Here is a 22,866-nt window from a genome sequence, read left to right on the forward strand (position 1 = left end):
ACCCACTACACACACATTATAACATACCCACATTATAACATACACACACACACATTATAACATACCCACTACACACACATTATAACATACCCACTACACACACATTATAACATACCCACTACACACACATTATAACATACCCACTACACACACATTATAACATACCCACTACACACACATTATAACATACCCACTACACACACATTATAACATACCCACTACACACACATTATAACATACCCACTACACACACATTATAACATACCCACTACACACACATTATAACATACCCACTACACACACATTATAACATACCCACACACACATTATAACATACCCACTACACACACACTACACACACATTATAACATACCCAACATACCCACTACACACACATTATAACATACCCACTACACACACATTATAACATACCCACTACACACACATTATAACATACCCACTACACACACACGATAACATACCCACTACACACACATTATAACATACCCACTACACACACATTATAACATACCCACTACACACACGATAACATACCCACTATACACACACACATTGACATACCCACTATACACACACGATGACATACCAACTATACACACTCACGATGACATACCCACTATACACACACGATGACATACCCACGATACACACACGATGACATACCCACTACACACACGATAACATACCCACTATACACACGATAACATACCCACTATACACACACGATGACATACCCACTACACACACACGATAACATACCCACTATACACACACGATGACATACCCACTATACCCACACGATAACATACCCACTATACACATGATAACATACCCACTATACACACACGATGACATACCCACTACACACAAACGATAACATACCCACTATACACACACAATGACATACCCACTATACCCACACGATAACATACCCACTATACACACGATAACATACCCACTATACACACATGATAACATACCCACTATACACACGATAACATACCCACTACACACACACGATAACATACCTACTATACACACACGATGACATACCCACTACACACACACGATAACATACCCACTATACACACGATAACATACCCACTACACACACACGATAACATACCTACTATACACACACGATGACATACCCACTATACCCACACGATGACATACCCACGATACACACACGATGACATACCCACTACACACACGATAACATACCCACTATACACACGATAACATACCCACTATACACACACGATGACATACCCACTACACACACACGATAACATACCCACTATACACACACGATGACATACCCACTATACCCACACGATAACATACCCACTATACACACACGATGACATACCCACTACACACAAACGATAACATACCCACTATACACACACAATAACATACCCACTATACCCACACGATGACATACCCACTATACCCACACGATAACATACCCACTATACACACGATAACATACCCACTACACACACGATAACATACCCACTACACACACGATAACATACCCACTACACACACGATAACATACCCACTACACACACACGATAACATACCCACTATACACACGATAACATACCCACTACACACACACGATAACATACCCACTATACACACGATAACATACCCACTACACACACACGATAACATACCTACTATACACACACGATGACATACCCACTATACCCACACGATAACATACCCACTATACACACGATAACATACCCACTACACACACACGATAACATACCCTCTATACACACACACGATAACATACCCACTATACCCACACGATAACATACCCACTATACACACGATAACATACCCACTACACACACACGATAACATACCCACTATACACACGATAACATACACACTATACACACACCCACTACACACATGATAACATACCCACTACACACACACGATAACATACCCACTACACACACAATAACATACCCACTACACACACACGATAACATACCCACTACACACACGATAACATACCCACTATACACACGATAACATATTATGGGGATCCATAATAAAACCCAGGAAGAGTAGCTGCTGCCTTGACAGGAACTAATGGGCATCCATAATAAACCCCAGGAAGAGTAGCTGCTGCCTTGACAGGAACTAATGGGGATCCATAATAAACCCCAGGAAGAGTAGCTGCTGCCTTGACAAGGAACTAATGGGGATCCATAATAAACCCCAGGAAGAGTAGCTGCTGCCTTGACAGGAACTAATGGGGATCCATAATAAACCCCAGGAAGAGTAGCTGCTGCCTTGACAGGAACTAATGGGGATCCATAATAAACCCCAGGAAGAGTAGCTGCTGCCTTGACAAGGAACTAATGGGGATCCATAATAAACCCCAGGAAGAGTAGCTGCTGCCTTGACAGGAACTAATGGGGATCCATAATAAACCCCAGGAAGAGTAGCTGCTGCCTTGACAGGAACTAATGGGGATCCATAATAAAACCCCAGGAAGAGTAGCTGCTGCCTTGACAAGGAACTAATGGGGATCCATAATAAACCCCAGGAAGAGTAGCTGCTGCCTTGACAAGGAACTAATGGGGATCCATAATAAACCCCAGGAAGAGTAGCTGCTGCCTTGACAGGAACTAATAGGGATCCATAGTAAACCCCAGGAAGAGTAGCTGCTGCCTTGACAGGAACTAATGGGGATCCATAATAAACCCCAGAAAGAGTAGCTGCTGCCTTGACAGGAACTAATGGGGATCCACAATAAACCCCAGGAAGAGTAGCTGCTGCCTTGGCAGGAACTAATGGGCATCCATAATAAACCCCAGGAAGAGTAGCTGCTGCCTTGGCAGGAACTAATGGGCATCCATAATAAACCCCAGGAAGAGTAGCTGCTGCCTTGGCAGGAACTAATGGGGATCCATAATAAATACAAATACAGTTGTGTCCAGTTGGCTGGATGCCCATTGGGTGGTGGACCATTCGTCATACACACAGGAAACTATTGAGCGTGAAAAACCCAGCAGCGTTTCAGTTCTTGACACAAACGGGTGCGCATGGCATATACTAACATACCCCGTTCAAAGGCTATTAAATCTTTTGTCTTGCTCGTTCACCACAAATCCTTCTTTAACCTGTCTCCTCCCCTTCACCTACACTGATTGAAGTGGATTTAGTGACATTCCCTCTGTCTGTGTTCCAGAGTTAAGGAGTAGTGTTCTGTGGTAACATTCTGTCTGTGTTCCAGAGTTAAGGAGTAGTGTTCTGTGGTAACATTCTGTCTGTGTTCCAGAGTTAAGGAGCAGTGTTCTGTGGTAACATTCTGTCTGTGTTCCAGAGTTAAGGAGCAGTGTTCTGTGGTAACATTCTGTCTGTGTTCCAGAGTTAAGGAGCAGCTCCTGTGGTAACATTCTGTCTGTGTTCCAGAGTTAAGGAGTAGTGTTCTGTGGTAACATTCTGTCTGTGTTCCAGAGTTAAGGAGTAGTGTTCTGTGGTAACATTCTGTCTGTGTTCCAGAGTTAAGGAGTAGTGTTCTGTGGTAACATTCTGTCTGTGTTCCAGAGTTAAGGAGTAGTGTTCTGTGGTAACATTCTGTCTGTGTTCCAGAGTTAAGGAGTAGTGTTCTGTGGTAACATTCTGTCTGTGTTCCAGAGTTAAGGAGTAGTGTTCTGTGGTAACATTCTGTCTGTGTTCCAGAGTTAAGGAGCAGTGTTCTGTGGTAACATTCTGTCTGTGTTCCAGAGTTAAGGAGCAGTGTTCTGTGGTAACATTCTGTCTGTGTTCCAGAGTTAAGGAGCAGCTCCTGTGGTAACATTCTGTCTGTGTTCCAGAGTTAAGGAGTAGTGTTCTGTGGTAACATTCTGTCTGTGTTCCAGAGTTAAGGAGCAGTGTTCTGTGGTAACATTCTGTCTGTGTTCCAGAGTTAAGGAGTAGTGTTCTGTGGTAACATTCTGTCTGTGTTCCAGAGTTAAGGAGTAGTGTTCTGTGGTAACATTCTGTCTGTGTTCCAGAGTTAAGGAGTAGTGTTCTGTGGTAACATTCTGTCTGTGTTCCAGAGTTAAGGAGCAGTGTTCTGTGGTAACATTCTGTCTGTGTTCCAGAGTTAAGGAGTAGTGTTCTGTGGTAACATTCTGTCTGTGTTCCAGAGTTAAGGAGTAGTGTTCTGTGGTAACATTCTGTCTGTGTTCCAGAGTTAAGGAGTAGTGTTCTGTGGTAACATTCTGTCTGTGTTCCAGAGTTAAGGAGCAGTGTTCTGTGGTAACATTCTGTCTGTGTTCCAGAGTTAAGGAGCAGTGTTCTGTGGTAACATTCTGTCTGTGTTCCAGAGTTAAGGAGCAGCTCCTGTGGTAACATTCTGTCTGTGTTCCAGAGCTAAGGAGCAGCTCCTGTGGTAACATTCTGTCTGTGTTCCAGAGCTAAGGAGCAGCTCCTGTGGGAACCCTGGTGTTCCACCTAAAGGCATCCTAAACGGAACACAGTTCAACATGGGGAACACAATCCACTACAGGTGTGTGACGGGCTACGTGTTGGACGGTCACTCCCTCCTTACCTGTGTCCTCAACACAGGCAATATGGCCGTCTGGGACTTCCCTGTCCCCATCTGCAGAGGTGAGACTGGCTTTAATAACATGGGCTTTGTCCCCAATGGCACCCTATTCCCTACATAGTGAAATACGTGTAACTACAGCCCTATAGGCCCTGGTCTTAAGTAGGGCACTATATAGGGAATAAGGTTAAATTTGGGACTCAAAACATGATTCCTTCTTATTGACACAGTGGGATTGGCCCACAGGCTTTTATTTCTTTCTCGATTGGTTCTTGAATCAAGTCGAATCTAGTTTTCGATTTGTCTTGTTTGACGTTGTGGCGATGAACCAGGATGAAATTCCAGCACACTATTGAATCTTGGTTGTTCCACAGAAAATATAATGTTCTCTAATACTGTCACTGTACTCCGGGTCTCTTTGCAAACTGATTTCCTGTTTATCTGTAAAGACCCACAGGCCTTTGATCCTTTGTGGTTCTGAATTGACTTTGGTTGGAATTCTATCGTAGAAGAATGTAATGTGTTTTGTCTCCGGGTATTTACCCAGACTATATCTGAGGTGACTACCACATCATGACTGACACCAGCAGTAGTGTAAAGTACTTAAGTAAAAAATACTTTAAAGTACAACTTAAGTAGTTTTATGAGGTATTTGTACTTTTACTTTCCTATTTATATTTTTGGCAACTTTTACTTTTACATCACTACATTCCTAAAGAAAATAAAGTACTTTTTTTACTCCTTACATTTTCCCCTGACACCCAAAAGTACTTGTTACATTTTGACAGGAAAATGGTCCAATTTTACACACTTATCAAGAGAACATCCTTGGTCCATCCCTACTGCCTCTGATCTGGCAGACTCACTAAACACAAATGCTTTTTTGTAAATTATGTCTGAGAGTTGGAGTGCTCCCCTGGCTATCTGTCAATAAAAAAAAAAAATTGAACATTGTACCGTCTGGTTTGCTTAATATAAAGGAATTTGAAATGATTTATACTTGTACTTTTACATTTTATACTTAATAAGAATATATTTAGCAATTCCATTTTACTTTTGATACTTAATAAGTATATTTAAAACCAAATACTTTTAGACTTTTATTCAAGTAGTATTTTACTGGGTGACTTGCAATTTTACTTGAGTCATTTTCTATTAAGGTATCTTTACTTTTACTCAAGTAGGACAATCAAATACTTTTCCCACCAGTATGAGTATGTCCTATGTGCATCCCAAATGGACACTCTATTCCCTATTTAAGTGCACTACTTTTCACCAGGGCCCATAGGGTTGAAAGTAGTGGCCTATTTAGGGAATACGGTGCCCTTTGGGACACGATCACTACCCCATGCACTTAAAGATGCAGGTTACACGGGTGGCTACAGGAACAGATTGAAATAGTCATCATAGATACTCATTTATGACATCATAGATACTCATTTATGACATCATAGATACTCATTTATGACATCATAGATACTCATTTATGACATCATAGATACTTATTTATGACATCATAGATACTCATTTATGACATCATAGATACTCATTTATGACATCATAGATACTCATTTATGACATCATAGATACTCATTTATGACATCATAGATACTCATTTATGACATCATAGATACTCATTTATGACATCATAGATACTTATTTATGACATCATAGATACTCATTTATGACATCATAGATACTCATTTATGACATCATAGATACTCATTTATTTATGGGGGAAAAATGACATTTCTCCACATAGAAAGGTTCCCCTATCTATCCCGTCAACGAATAGTTCAATAACATTGTTATCTCGATCAGTCCACAAGTATACAGTAGTAGCCTCATGTTGATACGATAGACAGCAGTTCACTGCAGGAGGCATTACTGCATTGACCCTCCTGACTCATGACCTTATCAATCACTTATTCTACACTACTGTATTATAAACAACATAATAGGTCCTAGGATATTTACTGACCAAATTCCCTTTCACTTTATTTCACCAACTAGTAGTATTGCATCTATCTTTTTTTGGAGCCTGTGAGTAGCTGCCATTAGTTTCCCACAGTGTTGGTTCAGTGTGCTGCTGTCTAACCAACCCTAGGACCCCAGACTCAGACCACATATGTTGTCTCTCTCTTAGAGGAAAAGCCTAATCAAGCTCCTCTTTAATGATAATCTGTTACCCCAGAGGAATGCCAAAGAAAACATAACCACCAAACCACTGTGCAATCTGACTGCACTGAGAGAAGGAGATGAGGAATCAAGAGTAGAGGAGAGGAGGAGAAAGAGAGGAGAAGATAGGAGGGAGGAGAAGAGAAGATAGGAAAGGAGGAGAAGAGAGGAGAAGATCGGAAAGGAGGAGAAGAGAGGAGGAGGGAGGAGAAGTGAAGAGATGAGAGGAGAGGAGAAGATAAGAGAAGAGAGGAGGAGCGAGGAGAGGTGAAGATAGGAAAGGAGGAGAAGAGAGGATAAGATCGGAGAAGAGGATAAGAGAGGAGAAGGTCGGAAAGGAGGAGAAGAGAGGAGATGAGAGGAGGAGGGAGGAGAAGAGAGGAGAAGTGAGGAGAGGAGGAGGAGAGGAGAGGAGTAGAGGAGGAGAAGAGAGGAGAAGTGAGGAGAAGAGGAGGAGGAGAAGAAGAGAGGAGTAGAGGAGGAGAAGAGAGGAGAGGAGTAGAGGAGGAGAAGAGAGGAGAGGAGTAGAGGAGGAGAAGAAGAGAGGAGAGGAGTAGAGGAGGAGAAGAGAGGAGAAGTGAGGAGAGGAGGAGGAGAGGAGAGGAGTAGAGGAGGAGAAGAGAGGAGAAGAAGAAGAGAGGAGAGGAGTAGAGGAGGAGAAGAGAGGAGAAGTGAGGAGAAGAGAGGAGAGGAGGAGGAGAAGAAGAGAGGAGAGGAGTAGAGGAGGAGAAGAGAGGAGAAGACAAAGAGAGGAGAGGAGTAGAGGAGGAGAAGAGAGGAGTAGAGGAGGAGAAGAGAGGAGAGGAGTAGAGGAGGAGGAGAGAGGAGAAGTGAGGAGAAGAGAGGAGAGGAGGAGGAGAAGAAGAGAGGAGAGGAGTAGAGGAGGAGAAGAGAGGAGAAGTGAGGAGAAGAGAGAGAGGAGAGGAGGAGGAGAAGAAGAGAGGAGAGGAGTAGAGGAGGAGAAGAGAGGAGAAGACGAAGAGAGGAGAGGAGTAGAGGAGGAGAAGAGAGGAGAGGAGTAGAGGAGGAGAAGAGAGGAGAGGAGTAGAGGAGGAGAAGAGAGGAGAGGAGTAGAGGAGGAGAAGAGAGGAGAGGAGTAGAGGAGGAGAAGAGGGAGAATCACTGCTGCCACTGACAGGCTGTTCATGGCGCTGGAGCCTGAAATACTTTTTAAATGGGAAATTGGTGCAACATATGCTGGTGAATTGACAGCTTAGAAGTGGTAAAAAGCTGCAGATTGAGGGTGGAAGGAGTTGTCTGAGACATAGTCTTGGAGCCCAAATGCCACCCTATTCAGTATATAGGGGCCCATAGGGTTCTGGTCAAAAGTAGTGCACTATATAGTGAATAGGGTGCCATTTAGGGTGTACAGTACATAGAGCGTTATCTTCTCTCACTAGCCGCAGCACATTCCTTTCAGGTCAACACGGTGTGGACAGTGCTGCTTTGGTCAATCATCTCCTCCTCCTTCTCCTCTCCTCATGTCCTATTCCTCCTCATATTCTCTCCTCATCTCCTCCTCCTCCTCTCCTCATGTCCTATTCCTCCTCATATCCTCTCCTCCTCCTCCTCTTCTCCTCCTCTCCTCCTTTCCTCCTTTCCTCCTGTGCTCTCTTACTGTCCTCCTCTCCTCTCCTGTCCTCCTCTCCTCCTGTCCTCTTGTCTTCCTCTCCTCTCTCTCCTCTCTCCTCTCCTCTCCTCTCCCTCTCCTCTCCTCTCCTCTCCTCTCCTCTCTCTCTCTCCTCTCCTCTCCTCTCCTCTCCTCTCCTCTCCTCTCTCCTCTCGTCATAGAGTGGTGTTCTGTCTGTGGATTCTCTGAATAGCCAGATATTTCTTTGATCTTACTTCTTCTGAGAATCTGCCCATTCCCTCTTGATGTCTGACTGCTTCCAACACCACACTACGCCTACTCCATCCCTTCACCCATCTCCTTGTCCCTGTTTCCTCTCTTCCTCTACAGTGTCCCTTCACCCCTTCTCCTCCTCCTCTCCTCCCTGTTCTCCTCCCTCCCTTCACCCCTTTCATCCCCCGTTCTCCTCTCCTCCTCCCCTCCGTCCTTTCTCCTCTCCTCCGTTCCTTCTCCTCTCCTCCTCTCCTCCCTGTTCTCCTCCTCTCCACCCTTCTCCTCCTCTCCTCCGTTCCTTCTCCTCTCTCCTCCCTGTTCTCCTCTCCTCTGTCCTTTCTCCCCACTCCGTCCCTTCTCCTCCTCTCCTCCCTGTTCTCCTCCGTTCTCCTCCTCTCCACCCTTCTCCTCCTCTCCTCCGTTCCTTCTCCTCTCCTCCTCCCTTCTCCTCCTCTCCTCTGTCCCTTCTCCTCCTCTCCTCCCTGTTCTCCTCCCTGTTCTTGTTGGACACTTATTTCAACTTTATTTCCTTTTAAGCCTACTGATCGCATATTGGAGGAGAAATGTACGTTTGGTCGAATGTACAATAGGCTACAGTATTAACGGGGCGGAGAGATAGAAAGGAGACGACAATGTTTTCCTTTCGTAGAGTTAGCTTAAGACCGGGCTACAACCTGACAAAAATAGGCCTATTTTGTCAGGATGTAGCTCGGTGTTAAGACAGGCCTATTTTGTCAGGATGTAGCTTGGTGTTAAGACAGGCCTATTTTGTCAGGATGTAGCTCGGTGTTAAGACAGGCCTATTTTGTCAGGATGTAGCTCGGTGTTAAGACAGGCCTATTTTGTCAGGATGTAGCTCGGTGTTAAGACAGGCCTATTTTGTCAGGATGTAGCTCGGTGTTAAGACAGGCCTATTTTGTCAGGATGTAGCTCGGTGTTAAGACAGGCCTATTTTGTCAGGATGTAGCTCGGTGTTAAGACAGGCCTATTTTGTCAGGATGTAGCTCGGTGTTAAGACAGGCCTATTTTGTCAGGATGTAGCTCGGTGTTAAGACAGGCCTATTTTGTCAGGATGTAGCTCAGGATGGTGTTAAGACAGGCCTATTTTGTCAGGATGTAGCTCGGTGTTAAGACAGGCCTATTTTGTCAGGATGTAGCTCGGTGTTAAGACAGGCCTATTTTGTGTTAAGACAGGCCTATTTTGTCAGGATGTAGCTCGGTGTTAAGACAGGCCTATTTTGTCAGGATGTAGCTGTGTTAAGACAGGCCTATTTTGTCAGGATGTAGCTCGGTGTTAAGACAGGCCTATTTTGTCAGGATGTAGCTCGGTGTTAAGACAGGCCTATTTTGTCAGGATGTAGCTCGGTGTTAAGACAGGCCTATTTTGTCAGGATGTAGTGTTAAGACAGGCCTATTTTGTCAGGATGTAGCTCGGTGTTAAGACAGGCCTATTTTGTCAGGATGTAGCTCGGTGTTAAGACAGGTTAAGACAGGCCTATTTTGTCAGGATGTCAGTGTTAAGACAGGCCTATTTTGTCAGGTGTTAAGACAGGCCTATTTTGTCAGGATGTAGCTCGGTGTTAAGACAGGCCTATTTTGTCAGGATGTAGCTTGGTGTTAAGACAGGCCTATTTTGTCAGGATGTAGCTCGGTGTTAAGACAGGACTATTTTGTCAGGATGTAGCTCGGTGTTAAGACAGGCCTATTTTGTCAGGATGTAACCCGATCTTAACACCGGACTACACCATTAATGTTCCTTTCTGGACATACTGATCCAATCGGTTGCATAATCAGGTGTAGTTTGTTTGTCCTATGTTGTTAATGCAGCATGTAACAAACAGGAGGTGTGAGCAGGGAGGAGCCGCCAGGGATTTTTGGGCCACATGAAAAGATATCACATTGGGGGCCCCAACCATCACAGGCCCCACCAACCCTACGCAATTACCTGTAACCACCTGTTTAAAGCTATAAATAACTCTCTACCTGTAGTCACACACCTCCAGAACCTAATCGACCTGTCTAAAGCTTTAAATAACTCTCTACCTGTAGTCACACACCTCCAGAACCCAGTCGACCCGTCTAAAACTATAAATAACTCTCTACCTGTAGTCACACACCTCCAGAACCCAATCGACCTGTCTAAAGCTATAAATAACTCTCTACCTGTAGTCACACACCTCCAGAACCTAATCGACCTGTCTAAAGCTTTAAATAACTCTCTACCTGTAGTCACACACCTCCAGAACCCAGTCGACCCCGTCTAAAAGCTTTAAATAACTACCTCTACCTGTAGTCACACACCTCCAGAACCCAGTCGACCCGTCTAAAGCTATAAATAACCTCTCTACCTGTAGTCACACACCTCCAGAACCTAATCGACCTGTCTAAAGCTTTAAATAACTCTCTACCTGTAGTCACACACCTCCAGAACCCAGTCGACCCGTCTAAAACTATAAATAACTCTCTACCTGTAGTCACACACCTCCAGAACCCAATCGACCAGTCTAAAGCTATAAATAACTCTCTACCTGTAGTCACACACCTCCAGAACCTGTAGTCCAGAACCCAGTCTAAAGCTATAAATAACTCTCTACCTGTAGTCACACACCTCCAGAACCCAGTCGACCCGTCTAAAGCTATAAATAACTCTCTACCTGTAGTCACACACCTCCAGAACCCAGTCGACCTGTCTAAAGCTATAAATAACTCTCTACCTGTAGTCACACACCTCCAGAACCCAATCGACCCGTCTAAAGCTATAAATAACTCTCTACCTGTAGTCACACACCTCCAGAACCCAGTCGACCCGTCTAAAGCTATAAATAACTCTCTACCTGTAGTCACACACCTCCAGAACCCAGTCGACCCGTCTAAAGCTATAAATAACTCTCTACCTGTAGTCACACACCTCCAGAACCCAGTCGACCCGTCTAAAGCTATAAATAACTCTCTACCTGTAGTCACACACCTCCAGAACCCAGTCGACCCGTCTAAAGCTATAAATAACTCTCTACCTGTAGTCACACACCTCCAGAACCCAATCGACCTGTCTAAAGCTATAAATAACTCTCTACCTGTAGTCACACACCTCCAGAACCGTCTAAAGCTATAAATAACTCTCTACCTGTAGTCACACACCTCCAGAACCCAGTCGACCCGTCTAAAGCTATAAATAACTCTCTACCTGTAGTCACACACCTCCAGAACCCAGTCGACCCGTCTAAAGCCTCTACTCACAACCTCCAGAACCCTTTAAAATAAATAACTCTACCTGTAGTCACACACCTCCAGAACCCAGTCGACCCGTCTAAAGCTTTAAATAACTCTCTACCTGTAGTCACACACCTCCAGAACCCAGTCGACCCGTCTAAAGCTATAAATAACTCTCTACCTGTAGTCACACACCTCCAGAACCCAGTCGACCCGTCTAAAGCTATAAATAACTCTCTACCTGTAGTCACACACCTCCAGAACCCAGTCGACCCGTCTAAAGCTATAAATAACTCTCTACCTGTAGTCACACACCTCCAGAACCCGTCTAAAGTCTACCTGTAGTCACACACCTCCCCGTCTAAAGCTATAAATAACTCTCTACCTGTAGTCACACACCTCCAGAACCCAGTCGACCTGTCTAAAGCTATAAATAACTCTCTACCTGTAGTCACACACCTCCAGAACCCAATCGACCCGTCTAAAGCTTTAAATAACTCTCTACCTGTAGTCACACACCTCCAGAACCCTGTCGACCTGTCTAAAGCTATAAATAACTCTCTACCTGTAGTCACACACCTCCAGAACCCAGTCGACCCGTCTAAAGCTATAAATAACTCTACCATTGCAGGCGTGCAACTCTCTTGTAGTCCCAATCCTTCCTGTGTGATATTTACTGACAGTGAGCTGTGATAATATAACTCTATGCAGACATACATGCAACAGTCTGCACACAGTGGAATTCACTGTCTGATGGAAGACTGATCCCTTCTATAAGATATGTGCTAAAGGACATCTTTTTACAGTCTAAATGTCATTTTAATGGTCAAAAAAAAAATGATTGAATGGAAAATTCTCTTAACATGAATGAATAACGTAAAATAAATATAACTTAAATATACATTAATAACCTCTTCAAAATAAAATAAATGAACATTTAACATCTATAGAATGATATAACAAACCAAAATAATAAAATCAGCAGTAGATTGTTGAACTAAGTATAAGTACCAACTAGACAATAAGCAGCTGGAAAAGTGGCAATGGAAAAACAAAATGGAAGTGAAAAGGCCCCACGGTGGCGCTAGAGGAAAGGTCAAGAGGTCACCAAATCAACAGGTTTCTTCCACTTGGGGTGTCTTGATTGTGAACAACAGATTTTATGGTCAATCCAGCCATTACTTTGAGATATATCTTGTTCTCAGTCTTGTTCTCAGTCTTGTTCTCAGTCTTGTTCTCAGTCTTGTTCTCAGTCTGTTCTCAGTCTTGTTCTCAGTCTTGTTCTCAGTCTTGTTCTCAGTCTTGTTCTCAGTCTTGTTCTCAGTCTTGTTCTCAGTCTTGTTCTCACTTGTTCTCAGTCTGTTCTCAGTCTTGTTCTCAGTCTTGTTCTCAGTCTTGTTCTCAGTCTGTTCTCAGTCTTGTTCTCAGTCTTGTTCTCAGTCTTGTTCTCAGTCTTGTTCTCAGTCTTGTTCTCAGTCTGTTCTCAGTCTTGTTCTCAGTCTTGTTCTCAGCCTGTGGGCATCATGTGTGTAGTGATCCAGTATCCACAGCCATTACTTTGAGATATATCTTGTTCTCAGTCTTGTTCTCAGTCTTGTTCTCAGTCTTGTTCTCAGTCTTGTTCTCAGTCTTGTTCTCAGTCTTGTTCTCAGTCTTGTTCTCAGTCTTGTTCTCAGTCTTGTTCTCAGTCTTGTTCTCAGTCTTGTTCTCAGTCTGTTCTCAGTCTTGTTCTCAGCCTGTGGGCATCATGTGTGTAGTGATCCAATAGCCATGCCATTTAACAGTTATCACTGGCTCAGCCTTACTCACCAAGAGCCCAGCGCCGAGCCTTCTTGCTAGCAAAGTCACTGATTAAGTCTTTGAAGTCCAGCTTTCAAGCTAACTGACTTTCAGTGGACAGCATGGCAAGACTGCAAAGCCTGTCCTGGGACATAGTGGACCTCAAATCATTTTTTTCCTATCAGTTTTAGCTTTCTGAAAGCTCTCTCACCACCAGCAACAGTCACAGGCAGTGTGCAAAATGTACGTAAAGCAATGCCCACTTCTCCCAAAATGCTTTGCAGCAGCATCTTACTAATTCCATTCAGGAGACCAAGAGGGGACAGGTTAGGAGGGGAGCAGCATATACAGTGTTCAGGAGACCAAGAGGGGACAGGTTAGGAGGGGAGCAGCATGTACAGTGTTCAGGAGACCAAGAGGGGACAGGTTAGGAGGGGAGCAGCATGTACAGTGTTCAGGAGACCAAGAGGGGACAGGTTAGGAGGGGAGCAGCATATACAGTGTTCAGGAGACCAAGAGGGGACAGGTTAGGAGGGGAGCAGCATATACAGTGTTCAGGAGACCAAGAGGGGACAGGTTAGGAGGGGACAGTGGCAGCATGTACAGTGTTCAGGAGACCAAGAGGGGACAGGTTAGGAGGGGAGCAGCATATACAGTGTCCAGGAGACCAAGAGGGGACAGGTTAGGAGGGGAGCAGCATATACAGTGTTCAGGAGACCAAGAGGGGACAGGTTAGGAGGGGAGAGTACAGGCAGCATGTACAGTGTTCAGGTGTCAGGAGACCAAGAGGGGACAGGTTAGGAGGGGAGCAGCATGTACAGTGTTCAGGAGACCAAGAGGGGACAAGTTAGGAGGGGAGCAGCATATACAGTGTTCAGGAGACCAAGAGGGGACAGGTTAGGAGGGGACCAGCATATACAGTGTTCAGGAGACCAAGAGGGGACAGGTTAGGAGGGGAGAGTGGCAGCATATACAGTGTTCAGGTGTCAGGAGACCAAGAGGGGACAGGTTAGGAGGGGAGCAGCATGTACAGTGTTCAGGTGTCTTACTTCATTTTGAACCTCAGGTGTAAGATCTCTAGAATACTTCATGATCAGTGGTTGGCACACAGAGGGGACTTTATCCTCACTAATCTGCCCAACTTTCAGAAAAGCAGAACATTCATCTAAAAATGTTTTGCAGTGGTGTCAAAAGTGTCCAAGTCACTTATGATGTCGTCCATTGCAGTAAAAAAACCCACTGTGTTCTGAAAACACCGTTGCTGTACTGTCCTGAGCCGTCTCCTCTTGAGAGGTCTCATCATGGAATCTCTCCGTTTTCGTCTGGCGACTGTGTTCCTTGCTAAATTGAGGTGCAACATCCATTTGCATAGCAATCAGTGTTGCCTCAGACAGGAGAGACTCCCATCCATCTCTAAGAGCCTGCATATCTTCCTTTTAAGGCTCTATGATATTGGCTGCCTCTTTGTCGAGTGAGATTTATTCCAGTCCTCAATGCATTGCAGTACCTGCAATTATGCCAACTGACATTCAACACAATGCTGCTCACCTCCTTCAGGTGGAAGTAGGGCTGGTTCAGGGGTATGGGGAGACAGGGCTGGTTCAGGGGTATGGGGAGACAGGGCTGGTTCAGGGGGATGGGGAGACAGGGCTGGTTCAGGGGTATGGGGAGACAGGGCTGGTTCAGGGGGATGGGGAGACAGGGCTGGTTCAGGGGGATGGGGAGACAGGGCTGGTTCAGGGGGATGGGGAGACAGGGCTGGTTCAGGGGATGGGGAGACAGGGCTGGTTCAGGGGTATGGGGAGACAGGGCTGGTTCAGGGCTATGGGGAGACAGGGCTGGTTCAGGGATGGGGATGGGGAGACAGGGCTGGTTCAGGGGGATGGGGAGACAGGGCTGGTTCAGGGGATGGGGATGGGGAGACAGGGCTGGTTCAGGGGTATGGGGAGACAGGGCTGGTTCAGGGTATGGGGAGACAGGGCTGGTTCAGGGGGATGGGGATGGGGAGAGAGGGCTGGTTCAGGGCTGGGGGGGGGATGGGGAGACAGGGCTGGTTCAGGGGGATGGGGAGACAGGGCTGGTTCAGGGGGATGGGGAGACAGGGCAGGGCTGGTTCAGGGGGATGGGGAGACAGGGCTGGTTCAGGGCTATGGGGATGGGGAGACAGGGCTGGTTCAGGGGTATGGGGAGACAGGGCTGGTTCAGGGGATGGGGAGACAGGGCTGGTTCAGGGGGGGACAGGGCTGGTTCAGGGGGGGGAGACAGGGCTGGTTCAGGGGATGGGGAGACAGGGCTGGTTCAGGGGATGGGGGGAGACAGGGCTGGTTCAGGGGGATGGGGAGACAGGGCTGGTTCAGGGGGTGTATGGGGAGACAGGGCTGGTTCAACGGTATGGGGAGACAGGGCTGGTTCAGGGGATGGGGATGGGGAGAGAGGGCTGGTTCAGGGGGATGGGGAGACAGGGCTGGTTCAGGGGGATGGGGAGACAGGGCTGGTTCAGGGGTATGGGGAGACAGGGCTGGTTCAGGGGATGGGGAGACAGGGCTGGTTCAGGGGATGGGGAGACAGGGCTGGTTCAGGGGATGGGGGTATGGGGAGACAGGGCTGGTTCAGGGGGATGGGGAGACAGGGCTGGTTCAGGGGGATGGGGAGACAGGGCTGGTTCAGGGGTATGGGGAGACAGGGCTGGTTCAGGGGGATGGGGATGGGGAGACAGGGCTGGTTCAGGGGGATGGGGAGACAGGGCTGGTTCAGGGGGATGGGGAGACAGGGCTGGTTCAGGGGTATGGGGAGACAGGGCTGGTTCAGGGGGATGGGGAGACAGGGCTGGTTCAGGGGGATGGGGAGACAGGGCTGGTTCAGGGGGATGGGGAGACAGGGCTGGTTCAGGGGTATGGGGAGACAGGGCTGGTTCAGGGGATGGGGAGACAGGGCTGGTTCAGGGGTATGGGGAGACAGGGCTGGTTCAGGGGGATGGGGAGACAGGGCTGGTTCAGGGGGATGGGGAGACAGGGCTGGTTCAGGGCTATGGGGATGGGGAGACAGGGCTGGTGGTTCAGGGGGATGGGGAGACAGGGCTGGTTCAGGGCTATGGGGATGGGGAGACAGGGCTGGTTCAGGGCTATGGGTATAGGGAGACAGGGCTGGTTCAGGGGGATGGGGAGACAGGGCTGGTTCAGGGGATGGGGAGACAGGGCTGGTTCAGGGGTATGGGGAGACAGGGCTGGTTCAGGGGGATGGGGAGACAGGGCTGGTTCAGGGGGATGGGGAGACAGGGCTGGTTCAAGGGGATGGGGAGACAGGGCTGGTTCAGGGGATGGGGAGACAGGGCTGGTTCAGGTGTATGGGGAGACAGGGCTGGTTCAGGGGGATGGGGAGACAGGGCTGGTTCAGGGGATGGGGAGACAGGGCTGGTTCATGGGGATGGGGAGACAGGGCTGGTTCAGGGGAGGGGAGACAGGGCTGGTTCAGGGGGATGGGGAGACGGGGCTGGTTCAGGGGGATGGGGAGACAGGGCTGGTTCAGGGGGATGGGGAGACAGGGCTGGTTCAGGGGATGGGGAGACGGGCTGGTTCAGGGGGATGGGGAGACAGGGCTGGTTCAGGGGGATGGGGAGACAGGGCTGGTTCAAGGGTATGGGGAGACAGGGCTGGTTCAGGGAATGGGGATGGGGAGACAGGGCTGGTTCAAGGGGATGGGGAGACAGGGCTGGTTCAGGGGGATGGGGAGACAGGGCTGGTTCATGGGGGCTGGTTCAGGGGGGGATGGGGAGACAGGGCTGGTTCAGGGGGATGGGGAGACAGGGCTGGTTCAGGGGGATGGGGAGACAGGGCTGGTTCAGGGGGATGGGGAGACAGGGCTGGTTCAGGGGATGGGGAGATAGGGCTGGTTCAGGGGGATGGGGAGACAGGGCTGGTTCAGGGGATGGGGAGACAGGGCTGGTTCAGGGGTATGGAGATGGGGATACAGGGCTGGTTCAAGGCTATGGGGAGACAGGGCTGGTTCAGGTGTATGGGGAGACAGGGCTAGTTCAGGTGTATGGGGAGACAGAGCTGGTTCAGGGCTATGGGATGGGGAGACAGGGCTGGTTCATGGGGGGGATGGGGAGACAGGGCTGGTTCAGGGGGATGGGGAGACAGGGCTGGTTCAGGGTATGGGGATGGGGAGACAGGGCTGGTTCAGGGGGATGGGGAGACAGGGCTGGTTCAGGGGGATGGGGAGACAGGGCTGGTTCTGGGGGATGGGGATGGGGAGACAGGGCTGGTTCAGGGGGATGGGGAGACAGGGCTGGTTCAGGGGGATGGGGAGACAGGGCTGGTTCAGGGGGGATGGGGAGACAGGGCTGGTTCAGGGGATGGGGAGACAGGGCTGGTTCAGAGGATGGGGAGACAGGGCTGGTTCAAGGGGATGGGGAGACAGGGCTGGTTCAGAGGTATGGGGATGGGGAGACAGGGCTGGTTCAGGGGGATGGGGAGACAGGGCTGGTTCAGGGGGATGGGGAGACAGGGCTGGTTCAGAGGTATGGGGATGGGGAGACAGGGCTGGTTCAGGGGATGGGGAGACAGGGCTGGTTCATGGGGGGGATGGGGATGGGGAGACGGGGCTGGTTCAGGGGGGATGGGGAGACAGGGCTGGTTCAGGGGATGGGGAGACAGGGCTGGTTCAGGGGTATGGGGAGACAGGGCTGGTTCAGGGGGGGGATGGGGAGACAGGGCTGGTTCAGGGGATGGGGAGACAGGGCTGGTTCAGGGGTATGGGGAGACAGGGCTGGTTCAGGGGAATGGGGATGGGGAGACAGGGCTGGTTCAAGGGGGATGGGGAGACAGGGCTGGTTCAGGGGGATGGGGAGACAGGGCTGGTTCAGGGGTATGGGGAGACAGGGCTGGTTCAGGGGAATGGGGATGGGGAGACAGGGCTGGTTCAGGGGGATGGGGATGGGGAGACAGGGCTGGTTCAGGGGGATGGGGAGACAGGGCTGGTTCAGGGGGATGAGGAGACAGGGCTGGTTCAGGGGATGGAGATGGGGAGACAGGGCTGGTTCAAGGCTATGGGGATGGGGAGACAGGGCTGGTTCAGGGGATGGGGAGACAGGGCTGGTTCAGGTGTATGGGGAGACAGGGCTGGTTCAGGGGGATGGGTAGACAGGACTGGTTCAGGGGTATGGGGAGACAGGGCTGGTTCAGGGGAATGGGGATGGGGAGACAGGACTGGTGAGCCTGAAGCTGTATCTGTTGGGCCTCTCACCAGGCAGGGGCAAATGATTTAGTATGAATAGCTTGCTAAAAGTGTTCCTGTATTGATTAAATATCGGAATAGCGAAATGTAAACACTGTTTTGTTAAGGTATTATGTAACTAATGTTAGGGGGAACAAAATTAGCCTATTTCACTATGGACTAATAAGCTAACAGGTTAATATCCACCACTCACGAAACTACACCCTCCTCCCTTTGTGAATTATTGGGTGACGTCCTGTCTCCCTTTCTGTTCTCTCTCCGGTCTTTTCTTTCTTTCTGTTTTTAGAAGACAGATTTCTCTTTAGGAAGTTGAGACATAAGGCTCCACATGATAACGGTTATACATTTCTCATTGCACTGTGTTGCTGTAGCCTAGGTAGAGAGATGTTCTTGTCTAAAAATGTAGGCCTGAGCCTGATCAATAGTGGAGCTTTGCGTGTCCTGGGACCACAGAGCGCAGCCAGGAGGAACACACTACACATCTGCCATTTCATAATCTGATCATTTATTTTTCTTGAACTACTGAATGGCCTAATATCTAGCAAATATTTAGCTTCTTACCTTGGCTACACATCACTAGTTTCTCTCTTTTCCAGCTGTACGCAGGCCGCTCCACTATAGGCCATTCATCAAGCCTCCCCGCTATAGGCCATTCATCAAGCCTCTCCACTATAGGCCATTCATCAAGCCTCCCCGCTATAGGCCATTCATCAATTCTCTCCTCTATAGGCCATTCATCAAGCCTCCCCGCTATAGGCCATTCATCAAGCCTCTCCACTATAGGCCATTCATCAAGCCTCCTGTTATAGGCCATTCATCAAGCCTCTCCCCTATAGGCCATTCATCAAGCCTCTCCACTATAGGTCATTCATCAAGCCTCTTCACAATAAACCGTTCCTCTGCTCGTGAAATCACAGGAAAAGCTATAGACTACAAAAGCTACAGGACATTTATTTCAATATGTTTTTATACTGGGCCTGATAGCCTATTCAGGGAAAGAAGCAGGATTGGGAAAGTTGAGGAGAGAGTGCATTGGTGTTATTTTGGCCTGTTAGGCCTCCATTGTTGCATTGATCTTGGTCAGGTCGCAATTGTAAATGAGAACTTGTTCTCAACTTGCCTACCTGGTTAAATAAAGGTTAAATAAAAAAATGTAATAAAAAATTGATGCACTGTAAATATACTGAACAAAAATATAAACACAACATGTAACAATTTCAAAGGTTTTACTGAGTTACAGTTCATATAAGGAAATATGTCAATTGAAATAAATTCATTAGGCTCTATTCTATGGATTCATAGGCCCACCCACTGGGGAGTCAGGCCCACCCACTGGGGAGTCAGGACCACCCACTGGTGAGTCAGGCCCACCCACTGGGGAGTCAGGACCACCCACTGGGGAGTCAGGACCACCACTGGGGAGTCAGGACCACCGACTGGGGAGTCAGGACCACCCACTGGGGGGGAGTCAGGACGCCCACTGGGGAGTCAGGCCCACCCACTGGGGAGTCAGGCCCACCCACTGGGGAGTCAGGGACTGGGGAGTCAGGACCACCGACTGGGGAGTCAGGACCACCGACTGGGGAGTCAGGACCACCCACTGGGGAGTCAGGCCCACCCACTGGGGAGTCAGGCCCACCCACTGGGGCCCACCCACTGGGGAGTCAGGACCACTGACTGGGGAGTCAGGCCCACCCACTGGGGAGTCAGGCCCACCCCAGGCCCACCCACTGGGGAGTCAGGACCACCCACTGGGGAGTCAGGCCCACCCACTGGGGAGCCAGGCTCCCACTGGGGAGTCAGGACCACCCACTGGGGTGTCAGGCCCACCCACTGGGGAGTCAGGACCACCGACTGGGGAGTCAGGACCACCCACTGGGGAGTCAAGACCGCCCACTGGGGAGTCAGGACCACCACTGGGGAGTCAGGGCACTGGTGAGTCAGGCCCCCCACTGGGGAGTCGGGCCCACCCACTGGGGAGTCAGGACCACCGACTGGGGAGTCAGGACCACCGACTGGGGAGTCAGGCCCACCCACTGGGGAGTCAGACCACCCACTGGGGAGTCAGGCCCACCCACTGGGGAGTCAGGACCACCCACTGGGGAGTCAGGACCACCCACTGGGGAGTCAGGCCCACCCACTGGGGAGTCAGGACCACCCACTGGGGAGTCAGGACCACCGACTGGGGAGTCAGGACCCCACCCACTGGGGAGTCAGGACCACCGACTGGGGAGTCAGGCCCCCACTGGGAGTCAGGACCACCCACTGGGTCAGGCCCACCCACTGGGGAGTCAGGACCACCGACTGGGGAGTCAGGAACACCACTGGGGAGTCAGGGCACTGGGGAGTCAGGACCACCACTGGGGAGTCAGGACCACCGACTGGGGAGTCAAGACCACCCACTGGGGAGTCAGGCCCACCACCCACTGGGGAGTCAAGACCACCCACTGGGGAGTCAGGACCACCCACTGGGGAGTCAGACCACCGACTGGGGAGTCAGGCCCCCACTGGGGAGTCAGGACCACCGACTGGGGAGTCAGGACCACCCTGGGGAGTCAAGACCACCCACTGGGGAGTCAGGCCCAGGCCCACCCACTGGGGAGTCAGGCCCACCCACTGGGGAGTCAGGGACTGGGGAGTCAGGACCACCACTGGGGAGTCAGGACCACCGACTGGGGAGTCAGGACCACCGACTGGGGAGTCAGGACCACCGACTGGGGAGTCAGGACCACCCACTGGGGAGTCAGGACCATGCACGCACTGGTGAGTCAGGCCCACCCACTGGGGAGTCAGGACCACCGACTGGGGAGTCAGGCCCACCCACTGGGGAGTCAGGCCCAGCACTGGGGAGTCAGGACCACCGACTGGGGAGTCAGGACCACCACTGGGGAGTCAAGACCACCCACTGGGGAGTCAGGCCCACCACCCACTGGGGAGTCAGACCACCCACTGGGGAGTCAGGACCACCCACTGGGGAGTCAGGCCCACCCACTGGGGAGTCAGGCCCACCCACTGGGGAGTCAGGACCACCACTGGGGAGTCAGGACCACCGACTGGGGAGTCAGGACCACCGACTGGGGAGTCAGGACCACCGACTGGGGAGTCAGGCCCACGCACTGGGAGTCAGGCCCACCCACTGGGGAGTCCACCCACTGGGGAGTCAGGACCACCGACTGGGGAGTCAGGCCCACCCACTGGGGAGTCAGGACCACCGACTGGGGAGTCAGGACCACCGACTGGGGAGTCAAGACCACCCACTGGGGAGTCAAGACGCCCACTGGGGATTCAAGACCGCCCACTGGGGAGTCAAGACCACCCACTGGGGAGTCAGGACCACCCACTGGGGAGTCAGGACCACCGACTGGGGAGTCAGGCCCACCCACTGGGGAGTCAGGACCACCCACTGGGGAGTCAGGACCACCGACTGGGGAGTCAGGACCACCCACTGGGGAGTCAAGACGCCCACTGGGGAGTCAGGCCCACCCACTGGGGAGTCAGGCCCACCCACTGGGGAGTCAGGCCCACCACTGGGGAGTCAGGACCACCGACTGGGGAGTCAGGACCACCGACTGGGGAGTCAGGACCACCGACTGGGGAGTCAGGCCCACGCACTGGTGAGTCAGGCCCACCCACTGGGGAGTCAGGACCAACGACTGGGGAGTCAGGAACACCGACTGGGGAGTCAGGCCCACGCACTGGGGAGTCAGGACCACCGACTGGGGAGTCAGGACCACCGACTGGGGAGTCAAGACCACCCACTGGGGAGTCAAGACGCCCACTGGGGATTCAAGACCGCCCACTGGGGAGTCAAGACCACCCACTGAGGAGTCAGGACCACCCACTGGGGAGTCAGGACCACCCACTGGGGAGTCAGGCCCACCCACTGGGGAGTCAGGCCCACCCACTGGGGAGTCAGGACCACCCACTGGGGAGTCAGGACCACCCACTGGGGAGTCAGGACCAGCCAATCAGAATATGTTTTTCCCCACAAAAGGTCTTTACTACATAAATACACCTCAGGTTCATCAGCTGT

General features: G+C 50.1%; 1 protein-coding gene across 1 annotated transcript in view; it reads left to right on the plus strand.

Annotated features, from left to right (window-relative positions):
• Positions 1-22,866, plus strand: part of LOC121845473 (CUB and sushi domain-containing protein 3-like) — a 179,169-nt gene that overhangs the window by 88,356 nt on the left and 67,947 nt on the right. Inside the window, exon 4 of the mRNA XM_042316920.1 lies at positions 4,456-4,650. Within this exon, the coding sequence (XP_042172854.1) occupies positions 4,456-4,650 (195 nt within the window). The remainder of the gene's footprint in view (positions 1-4,455; positions 4,651-22,866) is intronic.

The sequence above is a fragment of the Oncorhynchus tshawytscha genome, unplaced genomic scaffold (genome assembly GCF_018296145.1).
Source record: "Oncorhynchus tshawytscha isolate Ot180627B unplaced genomic scaffold, Otsh_v2.0 Un_contig_1961_pilon_pilon, whole genome shotgun sequence".
Classification (NCBI taxonomy): domain Eukaryota; kingdom Metazoa; phylum Chordata; class Actinopteri; order Salmoniformes; family Salmonidae; genus Oncorhynchus; species Oncorhynchus tshawytscha.